This window comes from Kwoniella mangroviensis, chromosome 3 (genome assembly GCF_000507465.2).
Source record: "Kwoniella mangroviensis CBS 8507 chromosome 3, whole genome shotgun sequence".
Lineage (NCBI taxonomy): Eukaryota > Fungi > Basidiomycota > Tremellomycetes > Tremellales > Cryptococcaceae > Kwoniella > Kwoniella mangrovensis.
The window spans coordinates 899,162-921,360 of NC_088829.1; the positions used below are offsets into that span (position 1 = coordinate 899,162).

The 22,199-nt window shown below is 44.2% G+C and overlaps 7 protein-coding genes across 7 annotated transcripts; 2 read left to right on the plus strand and 5 right to left on the minus strand.

The window, feature by feature from the left end:
* Positions 1–244: 244 nt before the first annotated feature.
* Positions 245–2,245, minus strand: I203_108157 (uncharacterized protein; the record flags this gene model as incomplete). Its single annotated transcript, XM_019148334.1, has 12 exons — positions 245–300; positions 365–467; positions 541–748; positions 820–878; positions 949–1,050; positions 1,108–1,142; positions 1,212–1,355; positions 1,417–1,451; positions 1,513–1,571; positions 1,645–1,956; positions 2,040–2,159; positions 2,234–2,245. 12 exons carry the CDS (start codon positions 2,243–2,245, stop codon positions 245–247), a joined length of 1,245 nt encoding a protein of 414 aa, XP_019002567.1.
* Positions 2,246–2,962: 717 nt separating this feature from the next.
* On the plus strand, positions 2,963–7,526 carry I203_108158 (uncharacterized protein; the record flags this gene model as incomplete). Its single annotated transcript, XM_019148335.2, has 25 exons — positions 2,963–2,977; positions 3,084–3,093; positions 3,165–3,237; positions 3,309–3,369; positions 3,433–3,522; positions 3,583–3,722; positions 3,781–3,883; positions 3,954–4,029; positions 4,081–4,244; positions 4,302–4,492; positions 4,550–4,613; positions 4,686–4,963; positions 5,030–5,074; positions 5,139–5,258; positions 5,318–5,428; positions 5,482–5,696; positions 5,769–5,876; positions 5,961–6,051; positions 6,107–6,200; positions 6,254–6,401; positions 6,479–6,611; positions 6,685–6,843; positions 7,042–7,244; positions 7,320–7,391; positions 7,483–7,526. The coding sequence occupies 25 exons, from the start codon at positions 2,963–2,965 to the stop codon at positions 7,524–7,526; spliced, it is 2,808 nt and encodes a 935-aa protein (XP_019002568.2).
* A 399-nt stretch (positions 7,527–7,925) lies between these two features.
* Positions 7,926–12,859, minus strand: I203_108159 (uncharacterized protein; the record flags this gene model as incomplete). Its single annotated transcript, XM_065518335.1, has 18 exons — positions 7,926–8,352; positions 8,435–8,555; positions 8,628–9,125; positions 9,185–9,351; positions 9,414–9,547; positions 9,602–9,903; positions 9,959–10,019; positions 10,076–10,137; positions 10,188–10,333; positions 10,397–10,521; positions 10,597–10,701; positions 10,755–11,001; positions 11,053–11,195; positions 11,256–11,373; positions 11,438–11,789; positions 11,870–12,269; positions 12,362–12,775; positions 12,839–12,859. 18 exons carry the CDS (start codon positions 12,857–12,859, stop codon positions 7,926–7,928), a joined length of 3,843 nt encoding a protein of 1,280 aa, XP_065372700.1.
* Positions 12,860–13,211: 352 nt separating this feature from the next.
* On the minus strand, positions 13,212–14,809 carry I203_108160 (uncharacterized protein; the record flags this gene model as incomplete). The annotated part of the gene is made up of 3 exons (XM_019148337.1): positions 13,212–13,386; positions 13,484–13,573; positions 13,650–14,809. The coding sequence occupies 3 exons, from the start codon at positions 14,807–14,809 to the stop codon at positions 13,212–13,214; spliced, it is 1,425 nt and encodes a 474-aa protein (XP_019002570.1).
* A 659-nt stretch (positions 14,810–15,468) lies between these two features.
* On the plus strand, positions 15,469–16,191 carry I203_108161 (uncharacterized protein; the record flags this gene model as incomplete). Its single annotated transcript, XM_019148338.1, has 3 exons — positions 15,469–15,521; positions 15,607–15,696; positions 15,849–16,191. 3 exons carry the CDS (start codon positions 15,469–15,471, stop codon positions 16,189–16,191), a joined length of 486 nt encoding a protein of 161 aa, XP_019002571.1.
* Positions 16,192–16,542: 351 nt separating this feature from the next.
* Positions 16,543–19,036, minus strand: I203_108162 (uncharacterized protein; the record flags this gene model as incomplete). The annotated part of the gene is made up of 8 exons (XM_019148339.1): positions 16,543–16,750; positions 16,827–16,913; positions 17,011–17,076; positions 17,147–17,320; positions 17,394–17,404; positions 17,487–17,507; positions 17,567–18,092; positions 18,153–19,036. 8 exons carry the CDS (start codon positions 19,034–19,036, stop codon positions 16,543–16,545), a joined length of 1,977 nt encoding a protein of 658 aa, XP_019002572.1.
* Positions 19,037–19,472: 436 nt separating this feature from the next.
* On the minus strand, positions 19,473–21,776 carry I203_108163 (uncharacterized protein; the record flags this gene model as incomplete). The annotated part of the gene is made up of 3 exons (XM_019148340.1): positions 19,473–19,847; positions 19,919–20,332; positions 20,409–21,776. 3 exons carry the CDS (start codon positions 21,774–21,776, stop codon positions 19,473–19,475), a joined length of 2,157 nt encoding a protein of 718 aa, XP_019002573.1.
* Positions 21,777–22,199: the final 423 nt, after the last annotated feature.

The window sequence follows — 22,199 nt, forward strand, 5'->3', positions numbered from 1 at the left end:
ATGAAACCTCATCAATAAACAGTCTTAACATAGGTCAGTAGTAAGGTATGTTCGATAGAAATATGGTCAAAGCGTGTTGATGGGATTGTAGAATATCACTCAACATCCACTGCAAAGCTTTTCATGATCATGCATTATATACACAAATAGGATTATCCTGTCCCTGTCGATATGCAAAATGTCATGCGAATATGATACAATGAATAGATAGTCATTTATGTGATGAACGATGCAAGAGTAAACTCTAAGCAGAAGCGGATACGTCTTCCTTTCTAGCTTGTTCCGAGGCGAAACCGAGCCCTAAACCGCATATCAGTAAGTTAACCGTTCGTTCAACATTGGGCACGTGAAGTGGACGACTCACCGAATCCCATCTTGATAGCGAAATCTCTAGATCTAGTCAAAGCAGCTGGATCTTGCGGTGTGACCCAGTACTCGTCTATGATAGGTATCTGAAGGAGGTTCATCTACCACCATGATTGATGATATTAGCATTGATGCATCATTCATTGTGTGGTTTTCGGATTGGTTTGTACTGACCTTAGGTGTTATAACGATCATAGTGTTAGTCTTAACTTCCATCCAGTCACTTCTCTCAAAGGTTAATGGCTCAGAAGCGACCATAATGATATTTTCCCTCTTATCAGCTTTGGTCATTCTGTATAGACCACCTTCCTGATATTCGTCGAAAGAAGTCCCCGAAGAGAAGAATAGGGATGATGCCTCGGAAGTTCGTGATGAGATGTATCTGATTTTCAAGAAAACTTCATCAGCCTTGTTACACGAGTAGACCGCGAGATACTACACTACTTGACTCACCTTGTTGCTACTACTGTCTCACCGTCGGTGACCACGAAGTTCATGAGACTAGGTCCAGTCTATCACAAGAGAAATCAGATTTTCATAAGTTTGTTGCCCGAATATACGGTAGTGACTCAGTAAACTCACTATACCAGCCTCTTTCGAAAGCTTGTTGATAAACCGTATAGTCTCCATCATAGCATCTCTAAGTTCGACATGTGAGAATGATCGAGCGTGTGGGTCTTTGAGCTGTTATCATTTAGAGCAAAAGTCAGCTGATATCCCCATATGATATTGACTACTGACCTTGGAAAGGAAAATCATGAATGCCCATTCGGAGTCTATCGTCGCCCAGCCAGATCAGCTAATTTAGCAAGGAGTGAGACAGTCGAACATATTCTCGAACTCACCTGTATATCCAGAGGGGTATAAGAATAACTCTTCTGGTAGGGATTGTTGTACAGCCCTTTTGATTTTCTTAAATTCGTTGATCTCTCCGTTATGCATCCACATTAGTTTATCGAACATCCATGGATGACAGTTGTCCTCGGAGGCTGTAGCGTATGATCGGATCAGCATCTGCTTCTAGTAAGACGTGAACGTATAAGTACTCACGTGCTCCAGCCATCGTGGACGCTCTCACATGTGCACTATAAGATTTTGACTGTCAGCTAGCATCCAATTTGGTTGAACATGTACAATCTAGCTCACAAGACCAAGGCACTCCGTATCTTCTCTGCCAACCTCGTCAAATTCGCATTACTCCATGCCTACAACCCAGAATATCATCAGCCTGTATCTCTCGACTCCATTCGAGCTAAAGGGTGGTGAACTCGGACGTACAGGATGTATAGATTTAAATAAACATGGTCTTTCATTCTCCAATTCCCTCTCCCTCTCTCTAGCTTCAAGTATTTCTACAGATGTCTGATCTAATCCTGCTAATGGATCCACTTGGATATCCTGCGAAGGATCATTGGGAGGTACGGGAGTAGGTATATATTCCTGGGAATGCGATGAATGTGAATGGGAGGGATGTTGACCCTCTAATGGTGTGGTAGGTTCGGGAGGTGCGGGTATGCTGGTTGCTCGAGGAAGGGTCAGAGTGGGCGTAGTTGGGAGAGGATCGTACCATCCTATGCCGAAACCATCTGCCTATATCATCAAAATCGATATTAGCGATGATTTATCACCATATCTAATAGAGAGATGAAGAGGGATATATATAATAGACATACATTCATTGGTCGACTACTTGGCATTCTCAATTTACTTTCGAATGCCTGGTTGATTATACTGTGTTTTGGTCTAGTGACCAAGTGAGAGAGCTGGATAGGCTCTGTGCCTTTGTACACGAGCTGTAGTTCGTTCGTACGTCACAAAGTCAGCTCTCCTCCTCTGGTTGGATCATATGATATGATATGATACTCACGAATCGACACATTGCGCTGCAGGTTATGTTTGATATGTCGAGGGTATGTAGTAAGAGCGCGACTAATGTCACCTATCTAAACCTGTGTCAGCGGTTGTGTTACGATAGATGATGTGCTCAACCTACCTTTTATTCATTTCAACTCCGATTCAATTGTGATCCAACCATAAGGATCATGTCCTTGTCTTCCTTGTTCTTATCGGTGGTGGTGGTTCAAATGGTTCAAAGGATGTTGAACGATGAGTATGATGGGTGATGAATAGGGTAGGTCCTTTGACGCTGTTTCCCGATCCTATTCGTGCGATGTCGTGATGTTGGCTGGTGCTCTATCCCTCTTGTCGTATAGATTGTGTATCTCGATGCTTGTCAAGGGTGAAAGTGATGATGATGTATGTATGTAACACGATGATTTCGGTTATCTCGTATCAGTCTCAATGAATTCAAATCATCAATCATCGGAATAACGAATACTCGTTACGAAATACTCGACTCATCAACACCATCACACACACAGATCATTCGAACCACCTGTCGTCCACGTGGAGAACCCCCTCCCCCACTTCTGTGCCTGAGATTGTGTATGGGTCATTGGTCGCTTGACAAGTTGGAGATGGGGATGTTGTCGTGTCACTCACTATGGGCTATCCCTTCATATATCACCTCTTCGCAGCAGCGTAACAACTCATAGAGGCATAGATCAATCATATACAGACAGCAAGAACATTGAAGATGACCACCAGAGCTGTAAGTATCCACATTTCTGACCTCCTGCACCCGCACGATCGGACCTACAGGTCACTGGAATCATTAAAGTCGTATGATCAGTTGCTAATAGTTGGCCATGTTGCAGATCGTGAAATGTGAGAATATCTCTCACCGAAGAAAAGTGCATTCCACGTAACATATTGCTGATCATAACAACTGCTTCTAGCTGCTCTATCAGGAGATACCGTGATCATTAGACCGAAAGAAGCTCCTGCAAAAGGTCAACCAGCTAAAGAAAAGTGAGCGATGAGCGACATCGCAGGCCTGATTCAACACCTGGACTTTGACTCATTCTCTGAATATCACGTAGACTCTTACATCTCGCTGGTATACAATCACCTCGATTAGGATCAACGACTCGAGAAGATGAGGTAAGCAGTCAAGTCAATCTACCTTATACTCCCCACGTTTCAGCTAATGGGAAGTCCTGGTAGCCATTCGCATTTTCAGCAAGAGAATATCTAAGAGCATTGTTAGTAGGTAAAGAAGTAGCATACAATGTCACGCATAGTGTGTCAGGATCAGTAAGTTTGTCCTCTCTCGTTGATGAGAATCGATGAAGCTTATTTGATACGGAATGATAGGGTCAAGAAAGAGAATTCGTATCGCTTTTCATCGCTCCTGCTGGACCAGGTCAATCACCTCAAGATGTAGCTACTCTAGTAGTGTCGAACGGTTGGGCAAAGTTGAGGGATGGTATGGGTGAAGGCGAAGAGGCTGTCAGGTCAGTTGGATTGTGTGCCAAAATCAGGTTCCTAACTGATGGTTTTGATGTATTACAGACGACTGGGTGCGGAAGAAGCCAAAAAGAGAGAACAACTTAGAGCGGTAGAAGATCAAGCTAAGAGTGAAGGCAAAGGATTATGGGCTGACCAACCCGAAAGCGTGAGTCTAGCAATGTCATCTCATGCGATTTTAGTGAATGCTTAATGATCCACTTGTTGGGAAATTGTAGCAAAGGACGGTCTCATTCCAAATGCCGAGTGATCCTCACGCCTTTGTCGCTGAGCATAAAGATAATGATATAGACGGTGAGCTGCCTTCCAATTGAGTTTTCTACCCAGCTCATCCTTCCCCTATAGCTATTGTCGAGGGTGTCAGGGATGGTACTCAATTACGTGTTCGATTGTTACTCGATGAGGGTAATCATCAATTCATCAATCTCGTTCTGGCTGGTGCGAAAGCCCCAAGAGCATCGTCAGGTCGAGACAACGATACCTCGTCAGCTGAACCATGGGGTGAAGAAGTGAGTGCATGTCAGATGCCACAATTCGAAATTTGACGTTTCGTTCTGGTGGTTTAGGCAAAATTCTTTACGGAGGTTAGAATGCTCCAACGATCCATCAAAGTCCGACTTCTCTCTGCGCCGGTATCATTAGGCGCAATCCCATTCCAGTCTGGTCCTACACCTGCTGGAGCCGCTAAACCTGCAAATGAAACCAACGGCTTGCCTGCACCTACCTCGGCGGGTGCAAGTATAATTATCGGTATTGCGTAAGTTGGGTCATGCATGCTGTTCATGCGGTCGAGCTCAAGCTGATGAATCCATAGCAAACATCCTAACGGAAACATCGCCGAGTTCCTATGTGGAGCAGGATTAGCTAAGGTCATCGATGTGAGTCGATTTCGGCCATTGAACTGTGGGGAAAGCGGATGTAGCTGAATCAGGGAATAATCGCTATAATAGTGGCACGCAGGTATTTTAGCTCCTCACGGAGGATTGGACCGATTCCGAGCAGCTGAAAAATCAGCTAAAGACAAGAAGCTGGGATTATGGGAATCATACGGTACTTCTAAATCTAATGGAACGACCAATGGAACTTCTACACCGGTATCTACTACTAAAGGTAACGAATTTGATGCTACCGTGGTCAGGATCTGGGGTTCAGATCAGTTGAGCGTTATACCCAAAGGAGATGGACAGAAAGAAAGGAGGTTGCAACTTGCTTCCGTCAGGGGACCAAGGTTAGTCATACCTGTTAAGCTGAAGCCGGAGTGGTTTCACAGCTGATCAGTCTATACTACGAATAGAGGAACCGATCCAAAATCAACCTATTGGGCAAATGAAGCTAAAGAGTGAGTCAGCTAGTAGATCGTCGGTAGCGGTTCATAGAAAAGCTGATTTAATTTGGTACGGTAGATTCCTTCGAAAGCGACTCATCGGAAAGACCGTTCATGTTCATATTGATTATGTCAAGCCCCGCGAAGGTGAATATGAAGAGCGGGAATGTGTGACTATCACTTATGGAAATGCGAACAAGTGAGCGATCTCGACGCCAACAGAAGTTAGTTGCAGGCATGCTGATCCGTTGTTTCTAGCAATATCGCCGAGCAGCTCATCGAGAAAGGTCTTGCGACTGTGTTGAGACATAAGAGAGACGATGAAGATCGATCAATGGAATTAGATAAACTCATTGTTGCTGAGCAAACGTAAGCTGTTTTGAAACCGTTTTCTGAAGTTCGATCAGCTAACTTTCGTACAGAGCCGTAGCAGATACGAAAGGAATCCATTCCGCCAAAGAAGTCTCGTTACCACGTATTGTAGATGCCTCGGAATCAGCTTCTAGAGCCTCATCATACCTCACTCAATGGAAGAGACAAGGAAGACATCCTGCTGTGGTAGATTTCGTCTCGGCTGGATCTAGGTTCAAGTTGTTCATGCCTAAAGAGAATACAAAAGTCACCTTCGTACTGGCTGGTGAGCTGATTTGACCCTGTCTCCGTTCTTCAAGATCGCTCAGCTAATGATTTGATACTGGCACGCTCATAGGTATAAGAGCACCCAGGACTGCTAGGAATGCCTCCGAGAAATCTGAACCGTATGGACCTGAGTCATTGAGATTTGCAAGTAAATACATGCAAAGGGATGTTGAGATCGGTGAGTGATATCTATCCAAGAAGAAACCCTGATAAGCCGACTCGGTTTTCCGTTTATGCATGAGCTGATGATCGATGGTTAAAGCATTCGACTCAACTGATAAATTTGGTGGATTCATCGGAGCCATGTATGCCGGTGGGAACACCAATGTAGCTGTAGAACTTGTCAGAGAAGGGTGAGTAGCTTTCTGTCACGAATAAAGACTGACTCGAAGCTGATCATCGTGTCAGTCTGGCCACTGTTCATCAATATTCTGCCGACTCATTGCCTTTCGGAAGGGAACTATCAGCAGCTGAAGAAGAAGCCAAAGCAGCTAAGAAAAATGTGGGTCGCCCGCGGTCCCCGACAAGTAACATTAAGCTGATTCCTGTGTATAGATCTGGTCAACATATACTGAGGAAGATACTACAACTACCAAAGTGGTCGATGAATCCGGCGCGTTGGCACCTGATTATCTGGATGTATACGTATCCAGTGTGAAAGAGGATCCTTTCTCTTTCTCCGTACAAATTTTGGATAAAGATAGTGGGTGTTTTCGACTATCATCGGGTATATAGAGGACTAGAAGCTGACGAGAAATTCGGATCCGTGATCGTTCATAGGCGTAGCATCTTTGGAAAAACTGATGTCTGATTTCTCATTACACCATAAACAACCTACTTCCAACTCTCCAGCTGGATTCTCGCCCAAGACTGGTGATTTGGTATCTGCCAAATTCAGTGAGGATAATCAATGGTAAGTGTCTCTGAGACTTGCCATTCTCATCTTCTTGTATTGGAAGATCAACTGATATCGACCACTTGATCAGGTACCGAGCCAAAGTCAAGAAAGCCTCGGCGCTGAAGAAAGAAGCTCAATTGTATTTTATCGATTACGGGAATGAAGAGACTTTACCTTTCTCCAGGATTAGACCACTGGATAGTAAATTTAAGGGATTGCCTGGACAAGCTAAGGAAGCTAGATTGAGGTGAGTTCAGAAGTACATCTATTTACTTTCCTTGGAATGCCAATGCCACTATCACAGTATCTGAAGTTTCTCCTTCTCTATCGTCCTTGTCCATTCTACTTTTATACCGATTTTATGTTGTGGTCTGCTCTCTACCTGCGACTACGAGAAAAGTCTCTCGAATGTTTAACAGAGACTGATGATTCCGTATATAAACAGTTTCGTCAAGCTTGTCCCTCGTTCGTCAGAGTACGGTTCCGACGCCCTAAGGCGATTCAACTATTTCACCGAGAACCGTAAACTGGTAGCCAACATTGATCAAAAAGAAGGCAACTTGTTACATCTCAGATTGATCGATCCTTCTGATCCTAATGCCGCGGACGATCCTTTGGCTTGTATCAATGCGGATTTGGTCAGAGAGGGTGAGTACGAACGATCATTTTCGATTGAGCCATAAATCAAATGCATTATGCTTACGTTTGAGATCTTGTTTGTAGGTCTGGCAACGATTGATAAATCAGTCAGATACCTTAATGCTTATCCACAGGTTAAGAGGAAACTCGAAGATGGTATGTTAAGTTCATTGTTCCATCTTCAGCTAGAAAGCGACTAAACATTTAGAGCTCAGGGTAGCTGACGTATAATGAAATGTGAAAATAGCTATGGAAGGTGCAAAGAGAGATAGACTGGGTATTTTCGAGTGAGTCATTTGTCCTGGCTTTTACATAATCAATTTGTCTGTTCTCGGAGGAAGATCAGTTGACGGATTGGATCAATTTCGCTTGAATAGGTTCGGCGATGTCAGTGAGGATTAAATGAACCCAAAATCAACAGATCATCTCACCTAACGACGAAACGAGAAATAAATGTCTATAAACATCATTGAAAATAAAGCGGAAAAGTAAACGAAAAAATTATTGAAAATCGATCAATTGGTAGTGTAAAGAAGCATGGGTCTTGAATCACAATAATTGCATCATTTGCATCACTCGCACCCATACCAAATTCAAACAACGGTTCTACTCCATTCCATATGTTATGCTATGCATGGGTCAAGTCAATACAATAATACAATAGTCCATCCAATTCATCTAACCTTGCAATTACGGTCTAACCAAAATTGCGTTCCCATCTTTAACACTAACTTCCTCCCTATCTTCACCCTCACCTTCAAATACACTGATTTTAGGAATTTCCATCCATCCATCGCTACTTGAAGACAATGATAGAGGTATCAAAGTGAATTTCATTGTTCGCGCTTCACCTGGTTTTAGAGGTGGAGAAGTTATGATGTTCCTATTACCTAACCATACAAAGTTCTCTTTTGTCTCTCCTACAATATTCACATTGGTTGCTGAAGAGGTGGGGTGAGTGTTGAGTACATTAAGATGGATATCAAATGGTTCATTTATTTTCGCAGTAGGTGGCAGGGGGAGATGTAGGGTGGAGATAAGATATGATTCTCTAGGTGATTCGATGAACAATGGAGGGATAGGATGAACAGTCGTTATTGATGATTTTGATGAATCACTAAATATAATTTGTCACAAAGTGAGCATACTGTATGATATATATGTCATTCAGCCAGATCTACAGTGTAAATCGTACTTACCTCTTCCAGGTGAAAACTAAATTAGCAGGTACTTTGATTGGATCACCTGCCGTTCCACCTCTCAACCCGAAGCTCAAGGAGAATTTAGCTGATAGGGCGTAACTCGTAGTTTGGTCCCAATCTGAATGAACATCACAATCAATTAGCTGAAATCCTTTCATTGACGAAAAGGAGTGAGGGACCGTCAGCTTACCTTGAGGGAGCGTTTCAACATCATCATCAACCAACGAGCTCGACACGAGCTTCACGTCCTTTTCGCCACTTTCATTATTGTTGTCGTTGTCGAGCAATTCAATCTTTTCTACCCTCACTGCCCTAGGTCCAGGAACTTCAACTAATATACCTACAATGGCATTGGCACCGCCACCGACACCGGCACCTACTGTGCCTGCCAATCTCTGCGAATACCTAACTGCCATCTTCACTTCGAACGGTCTGAGAACAGGTATCACGGCCGTTCTGGTGATCTCCTCTGTCCTTTCCACGACTTGGTCATCGGAAGTAGGAGAGAGAGTCTTGGAAGCGGGCAATTTGACCGTCGATTGTAAGGAGAAATCAACGATCTTTGTGCCTTCCATTGAAGCACGCAGGAAAATGGTTTTCGAGGTTGATGCTGAGGGAGATAATTTGCCGAGCGGTATATCTTTGATGAATGTTGGTGAAACTTGATCGTCCATGGTAAGCGTTGAGCCTATAGAATTGTGATGTGAGCCAGTCGGTCGTCGACAAGATGATTGACAATCAACTCACCAACATCCTCATCGCCATCGCCTGGCTGCAAAAACATAGACAGCGATATATCCATCTCCCGATCGTCCTGGTTCGTCACCTTGATATTTATTTCCACATCTTCGCCGACAAAAGCAGACGGCACATGGGTGAGATCCACATCCAAGTCATGCGATTTGTGTATGAAGCTGCGATGAAGACGTCAGCGAATTCGGATATTTAGATATTCCAGTTTTGCGAGATTGCTCACTCGACCGAAGACGAAAGTGCTTGAACAGGTACTATCGCTCCTTTCGGTGTTATCCATTCTTCCAAATCATCCGGGCTAAGGTGTATCTGCAAATCCCAAGAACCCTGCTTCAAGCATAATTTCAAGCCAGATATCTAAACACATTTACCGTGTCAGCCAAGTTATCCTGCACAAAAACGCTGACTCACTCGGACTTCTCCCTCTACATCTCCTATAGTTTCTCCATTGATAACTAAAGTCTTCTCTTCTCCCCACTTCAAAGAAGCCTTGTTTCCTTCGTTTTGTTCCACTTTGACAAATTCTATTTGCTCTTGTGACCCTTCAGAAGCGTTTATCACTGTGTCATGACGATTATCGGACCAAGATATGATAAGGGATGAGAACTGGATCTCATCGATAGCCACCTCTCCAGGACAGCGTAGTATAACCTGGTACGGGACACTTTGTGATAAGGTAGACTCCGATTGCCAAAAGCCAGCTTGAACATTTACTACGTCAACTTATCAGCGTTGTTCCCGATCAGCCCACTTTCGCCATCAACTCACGTAGACTATTCTGTCCCTCCAAATTCACAGCAATCGGCTCCGTGCTAGACGGTGAAGTGGTCTTTCGTTGCGCAATAGTCAGTTCTCTTAGTCAGACTACAGTCAGTTGAAGCTCACCTTCATTAGGGATAGCAAGTCCTCTTGTAAGGCTGCTCTTTCTTCTCCCTCAACGCCACTGTCTACAGGGGTTGTTAGCTCTGTAATCTGTTCCAGGATTGGCTGAGCTCACCAGGACTCATCATCTCTACCAATAATCTGGCTGCGCTCTCCACATTCCCTGTCTGTTGAGCACATTCGTACCACAGTTTACGTATCTGTCTGACAATGGGTGACCATCTTTCTCTTTTGAACCCTTGAGAGATTCTATCGAAGAAGCTGTAAATGAACACACGAATTAGCTCCGACTCATCGCGAAAGGCTGTAGTCAGTGGAACTTACCGTAAAGCCAGATCATACTGAGCAGATTGGCAGTACACCTCTGCTATCCTAAAAGCGACAAACAGAGCCAAACGATTCTGAGCGTGATCCTGTTCTTTCAGCAGAGAATACGCCTTAGTGAATAGCTGTGAATATCACAGATAGGTCATCAGCGAGTAAAGTAACCATCTGGCGCAGTCAATGATGAGACCTGTACTCACTTCTATCACCAAAGCTGCATGATCAACCTTCTTCTCAATAGCGAATCCAGGTGCTGTCGAGACGTAGCCCGAAGTCGATCCAGCTTCAGAGCTAAGCGCGTCATTCTGCTTAATTTCGTCAGCATATGATCTCAAGTGATAGAAATAGCACGACTCACCTCAGCAGCCAAGGCTTCCTGATATCTCAGCTGTCTCTGAATCGAGCATGTGGCAGCTGTATAATAATAAAATGCAGGTTGCTGCAATACCTGCAAGGGGTTTCCAGAGGATATGGGTGTGGTGTAGTAATCTGGTGGTGGAGGTGCAGCGGCGGCCACGGCAGTAGGAAAAGTTGGTGGTGCCAAAGATGCAATTCTCATTCCTGATTGTTGAGCCATTTCGAGTAGTTCAGCAAATATTCGATACCTGATGGATGATATCAGCTATATATCCCATCCGAGGCTTAGGACAGCTCACTGTCTAGCGATCCAGCTCCAGAACTCAAAGGTCTCTTCCCCTATACCCCATCCTCGAGATAGATCACCGAACCGTTTTAGATGCACGAAGAACGGGTTGAGCACTCGAGGACCTTGGTCATCGTATAATAGCAATTTGCATATCTGCGGATATGATCTGTAGTCAGCTTGGGTTTTCTGTCCGGACTATTAGAGTCGACTTGCTCTGACAGCCACACAGTCCGCTAAGACTTTTGCTTCTGCCCATCTCTTTGTTCTGGGCGGTAAAGTCGTTGTCGAAGAGAACATCTTTGCCAGCTCGTTCCAGCAATCTTCATAATGCCTGTAGACGTGGATCACCAATCAGCTGAAAGAAGGGACAGTCGTTTATGCAGTAATGGACTGACCTCCTAGCGGTTTCAAAATCCCCTCTGACCTCAGCAAACCATCCAGCTTTCCAATCATATCTCACTGCCCAACCCTGCGGTCCCAAAGCTCTTGGTCCCTGTCCGTGTCCCTGCGCTGTAGAGGGAGACAGGATATTCTGGCTGACGGGCACTCTCGATCTCTTCCTTCGTACTCTCTTTGCGTGATTCGAGTAATATTCCATTGCTGAGTCGTACAGTGCATCTTGTAGGGATTGGACAAAATCCGGTAATTGGTCTGCTGGGACTGGGGTGAGGACGAACAAGGATGCTTTGGCTGATAATGCTGAGGCTCGTCGGAGGTAAGATAATCTAGGATCTAGAGCTGGTGAATCTGCTCACCCAAATCAGATCACTTTAGCATAGTATAGATGACATCTGAGCATGACGTTTGCTTAAACAAGGAGAGCTTACCTAAAGTAGCTGCACTAGCCATCAATACAACCGTCAACTTAATTCCTCTTTCACCCAATCTCCTCCTCCTATCTCCGATCTCTCTTATAAGCTGATCGTCTTGATCTTTCTCCATAGCTTTGTTGGCAGCTTCTTTAGCCGCGTTGACTTCTGGATCATCACTCGAAGGAATAGGTTTAGACTCGTACAACCTTAGGAAAAGGACGAATACGGATGGTACCAGTTCGGCATGTTTCCTTACCCATACTGGTGCTATCAGACCGTCAGGATACAGCGGTGAGCTGGGTATCAAGGGTGATAGCGGTGAGTGGGGACTTGTTGGTAGGTCCGCTATGGATGCTTGAGATTGCGAGGTTGAGGATGAAGAAGGATTTATCTTCCGCATGGGTAAACGGACTCCCTAGTATAATATTAGCCATCAGCTGACAGAACATGCAATATAATTGATCTACAAAGAGGCAACGAGATGATATGACGAAGTGATAGACTCACCTTGTCCACTAACACTATCCTAAAATCTTTTCTCCCTTCTTGTCCTAACCATACCTTCCCCTTACCACCCATAGGCGTCAGAGCTCCTCTGAGGTTGTATACCAGTGCCTCAAACTCTTTGTCCCTCTCATCTAAACCCTCTACCACCTCCTTGCTTCCATCTTGAGTTGTCGTCTCCTCTGAAGTGGTCAGTTCGTCCAAAGGAGAAGGTAGATTATCGTTCCTTGGCGTAGGTGAGGTTATAGGCGTAGTAAGAGCTATATTCCCCGCTGTAGTCGGTTCCAACAAGCTTGAAGCTCCACCTGATTGTCGCCTATTGCTGATGCTAGTGGTTGATGCTGATGATACGCTTCGTTCTCGTGAGACTGGGTTCAGCCCAGCTACGAACATCAACGGCTGGGGATGGGCCAAGAACTGAGATGGAGAAAGGGAAGCCAATCAGCGAAAGACTGCGGGATAGCATGTAAGCCAACTTACCTCATGGGGATAGGAATTCATCTCGTCGATCTCTCAGGTCTGCGACTGAGCAAGAGAACGATTCGTACATATGTGCTAGAGATTAGAATCACAAGCTAGAGTATGATGCTGATGTTGTTGCGATACTGTAGTAGTGACGCGCTGACCTCCACCTGAGATGTCCACCCCTCAAAGCTATATCTGCCATATAACCATAGACATACAGATGAAAATTGATAGCATGGTACATATATATATACATCTACAATCGTGGAGATGAGTACGAGGTTTCGATACGAACAGACTGAATACTTGCTAGAGAAGGGGTTGAGTGCAACATACATGAATGATATCCTTAGAAATATCTGACAACTGATTTGTTCTTTCCCGACCCTTACGATGCCCCATCATCCATTTTCCATTCACCATTCCTATCCCAGTATACCTGAGCTTCAGGCAGGATCGCAACCTTATTCCTAAAACTGACAAACTTTGGATCTTCATGATCGCAATCCTGCATAAACATGTGATTCTTGTTATCGAAATCATCAATGTCTTCCTCTTGGACCCTACAGCGTTAGACACGAGATTAAAGATTAGCGGTGTCTCTCACGAGTGTAACATTTCAGCTTCTCTGTAGCATGGTAAGGCCTGGATCTGACCTACCATGTGGCTGAAGATACGGGTTTACCCATTTGTTTGATAAGATACAGTATGTCTTTCCTCCCATCAGGTAAAGTACCGATTTGTTTTTTCCTTATTGACCGTTGCAGATGCAAAGATTTAGCATACCATTCCTGTTCCACAAGATCTGTAGATACTTGTAACTTACCCAACGATACGACAGTGATTGCTGCTGGCAATCCCTTCGTTTTTTTCCCGGATATTCATTTCGCCCTTTTCCTTCCCTTTTCGTTTCTCGATCCCTGGAGCATGAGGATGACGAAGACGTGCTCGTTTGACGTTCGAAGTCTCGTATGAATTACAGCTGGATCCAGACTTTTTTGCATGTGCATATGCCGAAGTGGAATTTCGATCTTTTAATGGGTTGCTGGGGATGATTCGTTCCATGAGCGTTTTGCGCGGGGTTTCAGTCGATTGGGAAAGAGGTCCGCGATGTAAGCGCGTTGGAGGGTTGGGATAGAGTGGCACGGGAATGTCTTCATCTTCATGTTCATCTCCATTATCGTCTTCGAGAGCAGTGAGTTCGATCACCTCGGTCAATCTCTTATTGACAGAGGAATTTCTGGCAGTGGAATACAACGACTGTCCCGGGGCGAAGCTTGAAGCAGAGAAAGGGGTCTGACTTTCATTCCTGTCCGTCGAAGATCTAGGTTTATTTTCAGGTTTACCACTGGAGAAAAAATCATATGATAAGGCTTCCAATTCCCTATTTCGTTTTTTCCCTTTGTTATTCTCTTTCCCCTTCTTAGTGTCCTTCTCATTTCCCTTTGCTTCTGAGTTTACCACCCCTTGATCTCGATTAACTACTCTTCGGACAGCTTCTTCTACGGCTTGCTCGATGAACGCTTTCAACCTGAACTTCCTCTCTTCACTTTCTTTCTTGGTCTTCTCGATTAGTCCTGACAGTTCATTGAGTTGTGTTTTAGTATGTTCAGTATTCTCGTTCAGTCTTGTAGTCAGTGCGTTGAACAGCTCGGTTTGCGACTTGATGATATCTTGAATGACGATTAGGGTATCGTACAACCCAGTCTCATCACAAGCTTCAATGGGATCGTCCATCTTTGGACTGTCTTTCAGAATATCGACCGAGGAAGAGTTAGTATATGTTGATGAAGCCTTTGGTGTATTTGGGCGCATGAGCTCGTCTGAAGAAAGCGAGGATGCAAAGACGGGAGGATCTGTTTGGACAAGTGGAGGTGGGGGTGGAGTGTCGAAGAGGTCTTCGAGACTGTCCAAAGGGTCAGTATCCATTGTGAGTGATACATCAGGAAAGGCTGATGTGTCGATGAGGCTTTCCTCGTCTGACATCGTGACGAGAGTGATGTAAGGACGAGGAATGGACTGATTTGACATGAATGAACAAGTTGGACCGTTGACTCAGGCGAGAAGAAAGGCAGGCGCGATGCATGACATGAGATATACCAGAATGTATCTGAGCACCCCATTTAAACGGCACCATCCTTTCTTCTTTCTTCTCTCTCAGTATCCATTCGTGCATCCTCATCTTATACTTGGATCGCTCTTTCCCTCACTATACGTATAACGCTCTACGGCCACCATTGCTGGAACAAAACTCGACATCGTAAAAGACACCCCAAAAGGAAGTGTACGTTCAATACCGATACAGTCACACCATCCACCGTAAATCCTCCCATCTTCCATTTACTTTTTTTTCTAAACCCTCCTTCTACCCCGCTTGCTATTCAGACGAAATGATTATCCAAACAAACTATATGTAATCTGTCAATCCACGGAACAGACGCTTCTTCCTGCTTCTGCCGGAAGTCGACAGCCTCAGCCGATAACGTTTGACCCTAATGATCGTCTGTACTTTCAAAAACTCGCTCTCTGTATATCCCGAACAGCTGAGAGGGTAGGCCTGCTAACTCGTCAGGATGGCTCGCAGGAAAAGCGTATAATTATCCTCAGCAAATCGCTGAATCCCATTTACCTGTTTTTGGAGCAAGATGAATCAACCGAATAGGATAGATTCGTGGTTATTGCAAGATGACGAGAAACCGTGAGTGATCAACCAGACCCATGTCAGAAAAGCATCTTCCCAATTGCATCAGCGGTATGAATCCAGGGCTGACAGTAATATGTAGACTAACCATCACTGAAGATCCCAAAATACCGAACGCCGCTACTATATTACTCAGGAAGCAGGATCATACTCTGGGTAATATGATAAGAGCGTGAGTTATCCGTTTCTGTATCATCAAACTCCAACTCATCTCCCTTCTCGATCCCTCTTTGTCGTGTAGATGGTTCTTTGGTGATGTTTCTCGATATGAACCCACCATATTCCCCAGAAGTGAATTCTCGCTGATGTTCTCCTCTTTCTCAGCCAACTCCTCCTCGACCCCACAGTCCTTTTCGCAGGATACAAAGTCCCCCATCCTCTAGAAAACGACATCATAATCAAAATCCAGACAGACGAGCGATCCAATCCTGCCGACGCTCTGAAACGTGCTTGTCACCTGTTAATCAGACAGACAGTCCAGATAAAATCGCAGTTTATGGAACAAGCCAAAAACATCGAAATGGGTATGGGTCCAGATCAATCTCTTGCGACGGCCCAAACCAACGGATACGATCCTTATGCCGATTCTTCCAGACAGGGTAATACGATTGTTGGTGGTCAATTTAGGGATACTAATGCTGGTGGAGCAGATGTATATGATTTCTAAAGAGCTGAAATAAATCATCATCTTTATTATTAGAATTGATCTCGAACTTTACCTGTTGTATCGCATCGCAATATGCATTCATTATACATACATATTTACTCACTGATCCGATTGCGCTAACGGTACAAATTCAAATCACACCTCAATCAAAGTAGATATCGCAATACAACAATTCAATCTGAGATGTTGTAGAAGTACACAATTGTATCACTCAACATTCAACATGGAAGAAAAGATATTCGTAAACGCTACGACATTCAAATAATTTCGAATAGAAATAGCTACAATTACATCCGGTCTTTACCGACCAGCCACAGGCTAAGAGGACCAAAGTCATCTGGCTTACTTGGCCTAATCATCATCCCACCATAATCTTTTTTCCACACCCAGACTCTTCAACAGTCCAACATTGTATCTCCCCTTATGATCGAACCACGGCGAACACTCTTCAAGCAAAAGTACATTCTTCAAGTACATATCTGTGCCTTCTGTCTTGAGTGCATATTGGAGGAAGAGAGCTTCATATCGTTCTAAATCTGGTATATTTCTGCCTGGTTCCCTATCAAACAGACCAAACAGATAAGGTCAACCTGGTCTGTCACTACTGTATCATCTGAGAATCTCACCCCACTCACCACGTCGAATCGTATATCTCCCAATCCCACCATTTTACTAAATACAGGTAATTACCACTTCCAGGCCTATGGGATGTCTTCTTTCTCCTATATCACCAGAACATCACATGAGTAAGTAGAATAACTGAATTTTCAGGGAATGATCACTCGGATCATGATAGTATACCGCCAAGATTCTACTTACCCAATAATCTTCTCCATGAAAAATTGATTAACATCATCATTCTCCCTCACGATCCTCCTTTCGGACCTAACAACGACTCAGCAGCACTTATCAGCCTTCTATCTCCGTCACCTCAGGATAGAGTCATTGGGCTTACCGAAAGATACAATTCGGTCTCAGGCATTTCTCCTGTTGAGCTCTAGGAATAGAAGGGATCCTACCGTCCCTGGAATCATTCGCTTCTATCATGATCTTCAAACAGTCTGGACAACTCCAAGGCGCTTCACGCATGTTTTTACTGTGTGATAGACCAGCGCATGCCCAATGGACTCTAAAGTACGAATACGGTACATAACAATGTTAGCTTTGTCGTGCTGTAATGCGAAGGCGGGGATGGAGCCTACCTGCCTCCGCACTATGAGGAATCGATAGGTTTTCCATCTATGTCAAACAAGGTGTCTAATGTGGTTAGGATTATGCTTGAGAGAATGACTTACAGTATCACATACGATTTCGTCCTATCTCAAATGATCATTCATTAGCGTGTCCACCGCTCGTTCTCAAAAATTTAGCTTACCATCCTGTTTTTGAGAGTGTTGATCCCAAAAGTCGGCCACCCATCAACCTTCTTCTTCTTCTCATCATCGCCCCCATTCGTTTTCGATTTCTTCTTTTTAGCCCAGCCATTACTGACCTTCTCTCTCTTCTTCCCATTCCCGCTCAGCGTTCGAGCTCTTGTAGGTAGACCCACAGGTGAGAGCGTGGGTGTACCAGGTAAGAGCAACTTATCATCTACCAATGATGCCCCTCTCTTGATCGACGTCAGATGAGAGTCATCCGAATAATTTGAAGTATCCGAGGAAGAAGAAGCAGAATGTGGGATGGAAGATGAAGTATGTGCCCGTAAGTACGTCAATGGAAATGGGTTATATTCTTCTATTTCATTGGAGCGAACATAGTTCGATGGACCGAAGTCAATCTGCTGATTCGCATTACCATAAGAGGTCGGCAAAAGGAATTCTGATTCTGAACGCTCTTGATCTTGATCTTGAGCCTGAGACCGGGCGTCGATAGAAATTTCATCCAGAAAAGACATATCAATCCTAAATCAAGACCCGAGATCAGCTTATATTCGATCTGGGCGGGTTAGTAACGGAATTCACTTGAAATTGTCTCTCCTTTTCGTGCCTTTCAGTTTCTTCCTGAATGCAAACCCCACAGAACTCTCACCTTCCTTTAATACGCTCTCACCGTTGAGAAGATTTCTCTGTTTCTCTATAGCTTGGTCTACTAATGTCCCGCCAGTACCGGCAAGGAATGAGGAACCCTTTTCTTTTTCTGGACCGATGCATTGGGGTATGTCAAAGATGGTAGAGTCGAACGAAAGAGGGTCTAAAAGATCATGACTGAAATTCAACGTTTGAAGTTGGGTCTGCGTATCTTGCAAATCAAGCGAAGAAGGTGTATCGAACGTGATAAGATCTTCTATCCCCAATATATTCCCCAACGAAAATCTAGTTGTGTCGGAAACGACTTGAGTTTCAACATTGCCATTTCTTTGATTGACTTTGGCTCTTGATGGTCTTCCTTTTGCGCTTACAGCTTTCTTTTCGATCAGCTTATCCAACTTCTCAGCCATATCATCCACTTTATCTTTGATGTAAACTTCCAATTCCAGTCCATCGGCCCTTTGACTATCGATAAGAGTTTCCAACGTGCTTTCCAGCTCTTCAAACCTATTCTGAAAGTAGTTCTCACACATTCTTAATCTGTTCTCATGATCAGAGATCAATTGACTCTGCTGTGTGAGCAGTCCAGCGATGGTACCCATAGTGTGAGTCATCTTTTGATCATCCACCTTGGAAGTCCTGCGAAGAGTGGATTTGCTCTTTGAGCACACGGTGGTAGGGGTGATAGGATTTGAGTCGGAGACATCTACAGAAGAGGAGCTAGGTTGAGGATATACATCGACAGCTGATTTGGGAGTTAGGAGATATGGAGCATTGTTCGCCGTGGTGAGGGGTTGAATAGAATATGTTTCGCACATCTTGGTTTGGATATGTGACACTTTCGGATAGGGAGGCTCGTTCACCATAGCCAACACCGACACCGACACTTTCACGACACCTCCTGGACCTCTTGGATGGCTATGAGCTATGTGTAGATGTGAGAAAGAGAGAGACACAGGTGAAACAAGCAGTGACGAGATAGAAGTAGTGCGAAATCCAATGTGGACTACCTCCACCGGAGATAACCGAGAGGAAAGAGAGGAGATTGTGGCACAGCGAGGGTCTTTTGGGTCTGTATGATAGGAGATGCATAAACACAAAAAGAATCATGCTATTTACCACTACAATATAGTCCAATACAATGCTTTTTACCCAAATCGTAAAGTATCAACAAAAGCCTAGCAACGTTTTCTACTTTTTCGTTCCATGACTCTTAACCAATAGGTATACCAAACAATGTCCATTCAACAAGGATCAACAGATACTTCCTCTATGAGCCAACATACCCCTTAACCAAGGATGTCTTTCAATCTCTTCTATCCTCGCTCGTCTTCTAGGATCGGTATGTAAGCATCTCGTCATCAAGTCGAATGCACCTCCCGGAATCTGTCTCTTGATCTTGATTCGACCATCTTGAGCCCAAGTGGTATTGGGGAATGGGGATTCTCCAGTCAAGATTATACCGAGTATAATACCCAATGACCAAATATCAGCTGGGCCAGCATGATAATGTCTTCCATTGAGGACTTCCGCCGACGCGTAAGACATGGTCCCCCTGAAATGATCGTATAAAACCGGTGTTTGAGTGGGATCTTCGATGACAGCTGAACCGAAATCAATTATCTTAACCTGTAAACAAATAGCAAAGCATCAGTACAGTGCAAACATATTAAAGAAATCCAGGAATAAGTTTCACTCACAGATAAGTTCCTGTCAATAACGATATTCTCATCTTTCAAATCCCTATGATAAATACCTCTTCGATGCAAGTACCCTACAGCATCTACGATCTGTCTGAATATTTTCCTAGATTGATCTTCGGTAAATCTCTGATGTTCAACACATTCGAACAGATCATACGAAGCTCTTCTAGCCATATTGGGTCTTCCTCCATTCTTCGTGTCGCCATTCAAGGGGTTCATCGGATTCAGCTTTGACCAGTCGATGGAATGTACTGGAGAGAAAAGCAGGGCTGAACCTGGAGTTTGAGGAGGGTTGATAGTGGGTATTGACATTGGTAAAGATGGGGTAACGGCCGGTACGGGGTTATGTAATGCATCGGGTACTTCGAGGGTATGTCCTGGTTCCCATGGAGCACCGTGGAGCTCTTGGACCTGATAACAGGATCATCAATTGAACGGTCAAGTCAGTCCGAAGTCCAAAGCTGGAGGAAACGAGAGAAACACTTACAAGATAGAAAAATTCATTATCTTCGTATAATTCTTTGAAACCGATTATACCTGGATGTCTAACTCTAGCCAGGACGAAGCTTTCCACTGGTTCACCTTCCAGCATTGCATAATCACATTCTTGAATCCGGTCTTTGAAAATAAACTTTACAGCTACTTCGACTCCAGGTTGATTTTTATATCCAGTTTGTAATGCTGAACAAACGAATCCGAATCCACCTGAACCAAGCTCGTCTCGAATGATATATCTTCGACTGAACGATGAACACAATTTTCGATCTTTCAAGTAATGCGCAGCGATCTCTGATTTGGGTAATTCGACTGCAGGAAGAGGAGGAGGAGTGATGGATGGTGTAGGGCATTGAGAGACTGGCGCAGAAGGGTATAAAACCGGGTGATGTAAGTGAAGACTGTTGGTTGGCGTGGGTAATTCAGTATCATCATGATATGGTGGAGTGAACAGTTGTTGATTGTTCAGCTGCATAGGTCTAGGTGCATTGAGCTGGTAATTCGATGAGAAAACATCAACATCGTTGAACCCTTGCACTTGATTGGGGAAAAGGTAATCGGTAGTCGTTGAACCATGATGAGAAGGAGAAATTGCTGGACCGGATAGTGGAGAAGGAGGATCGAACGTAGCTTGATTGTTCACTTTTACACTGAGATTCCCATTTGAAACTCTATTTGAGCCTGTTTGTTCTTTCCATGATGGTTGTCTAAGAATGTTGAGTCGCAATTGCGATTGAGGACTAAAGGATTGTTTGGGTGGTGAACTCAATTGGAATGAGCTCTTGTGTAAACCCATTGACGAAGGAGGTTGAGGGAAGTCGAATATATCTTGAGCAGGGATAAAAGCAGGTGAGGAGAATAATTGATTTTTGGAATTGCGTTCAATTTCGTGATTGTCATTATCTTCAATCAAAGAATCATTGATCAAATCTGATAAAGGAAGTGCGTGAGGTGTCGTGATGTCCAAATCTGGCTCCGAGCCGGCACTGTACAATAGTCTATTGTAAGTGTCGTAGTTGCTCACATTCTGAGGGGTTGTGAAAGATAGACCGTCGAAAAGGTGTGTCAACTTTCGAGTGGGTGAAAGGGATGTTTGATCAGGAAAAGGATATTCCGAGGCATTGTCGAACCTATCGAAGGTCGATGATGAACCGCCACCGCCACTCTTCCCGAGCGAGATTTGACGCGGTGGAGTAGCGAGCGTGATAGTAGATGGGGAAGTAGGTGAAGCAGGTCGGGAGGAATATGGAGGAAGAGCTTTCGAAGATCGACGTAAAGGTGGTGGCAGAGAGTTGGGATAAAAGACAGCTTGTCCTATCGAAGGTGAGGATTTTCGTTTTTGCTCCCGAATAGGCGACATCTTATCAAAAGATTCTCTATATCGTAAACTGAAGTAGTTGGAAGTTCTAGATGGGAGTAGTTAGGTCGAATCGAAGATATATATGTGCGATACTGTACTGGTCGATGAGAGATAGGGGTGCAGAGGCTGAGGGACCTTTCTTGTAATGTGCCAACTTGATTGGCGGTTGGAGCTTCAACCTGAGCTAGGAGTTGAAAGCAAGGAACGAAGCGAGACAATCGTGATTTTCAATAGGAAACGATTGAGGTCGCCCTACCTATGTGACAATCCGAAGAATGAAAGGTAAGACAAGATCGCCTTTTTGACTCTTGTCCTAAATATTCAATGTAGATACCCTATATGAAAGTAAAGGCTCAAGCTGGATTGGGGAAGTTCTTGAATAGACGATACAAGAATCTTGATGCTGGTTATGACTGTGATTGT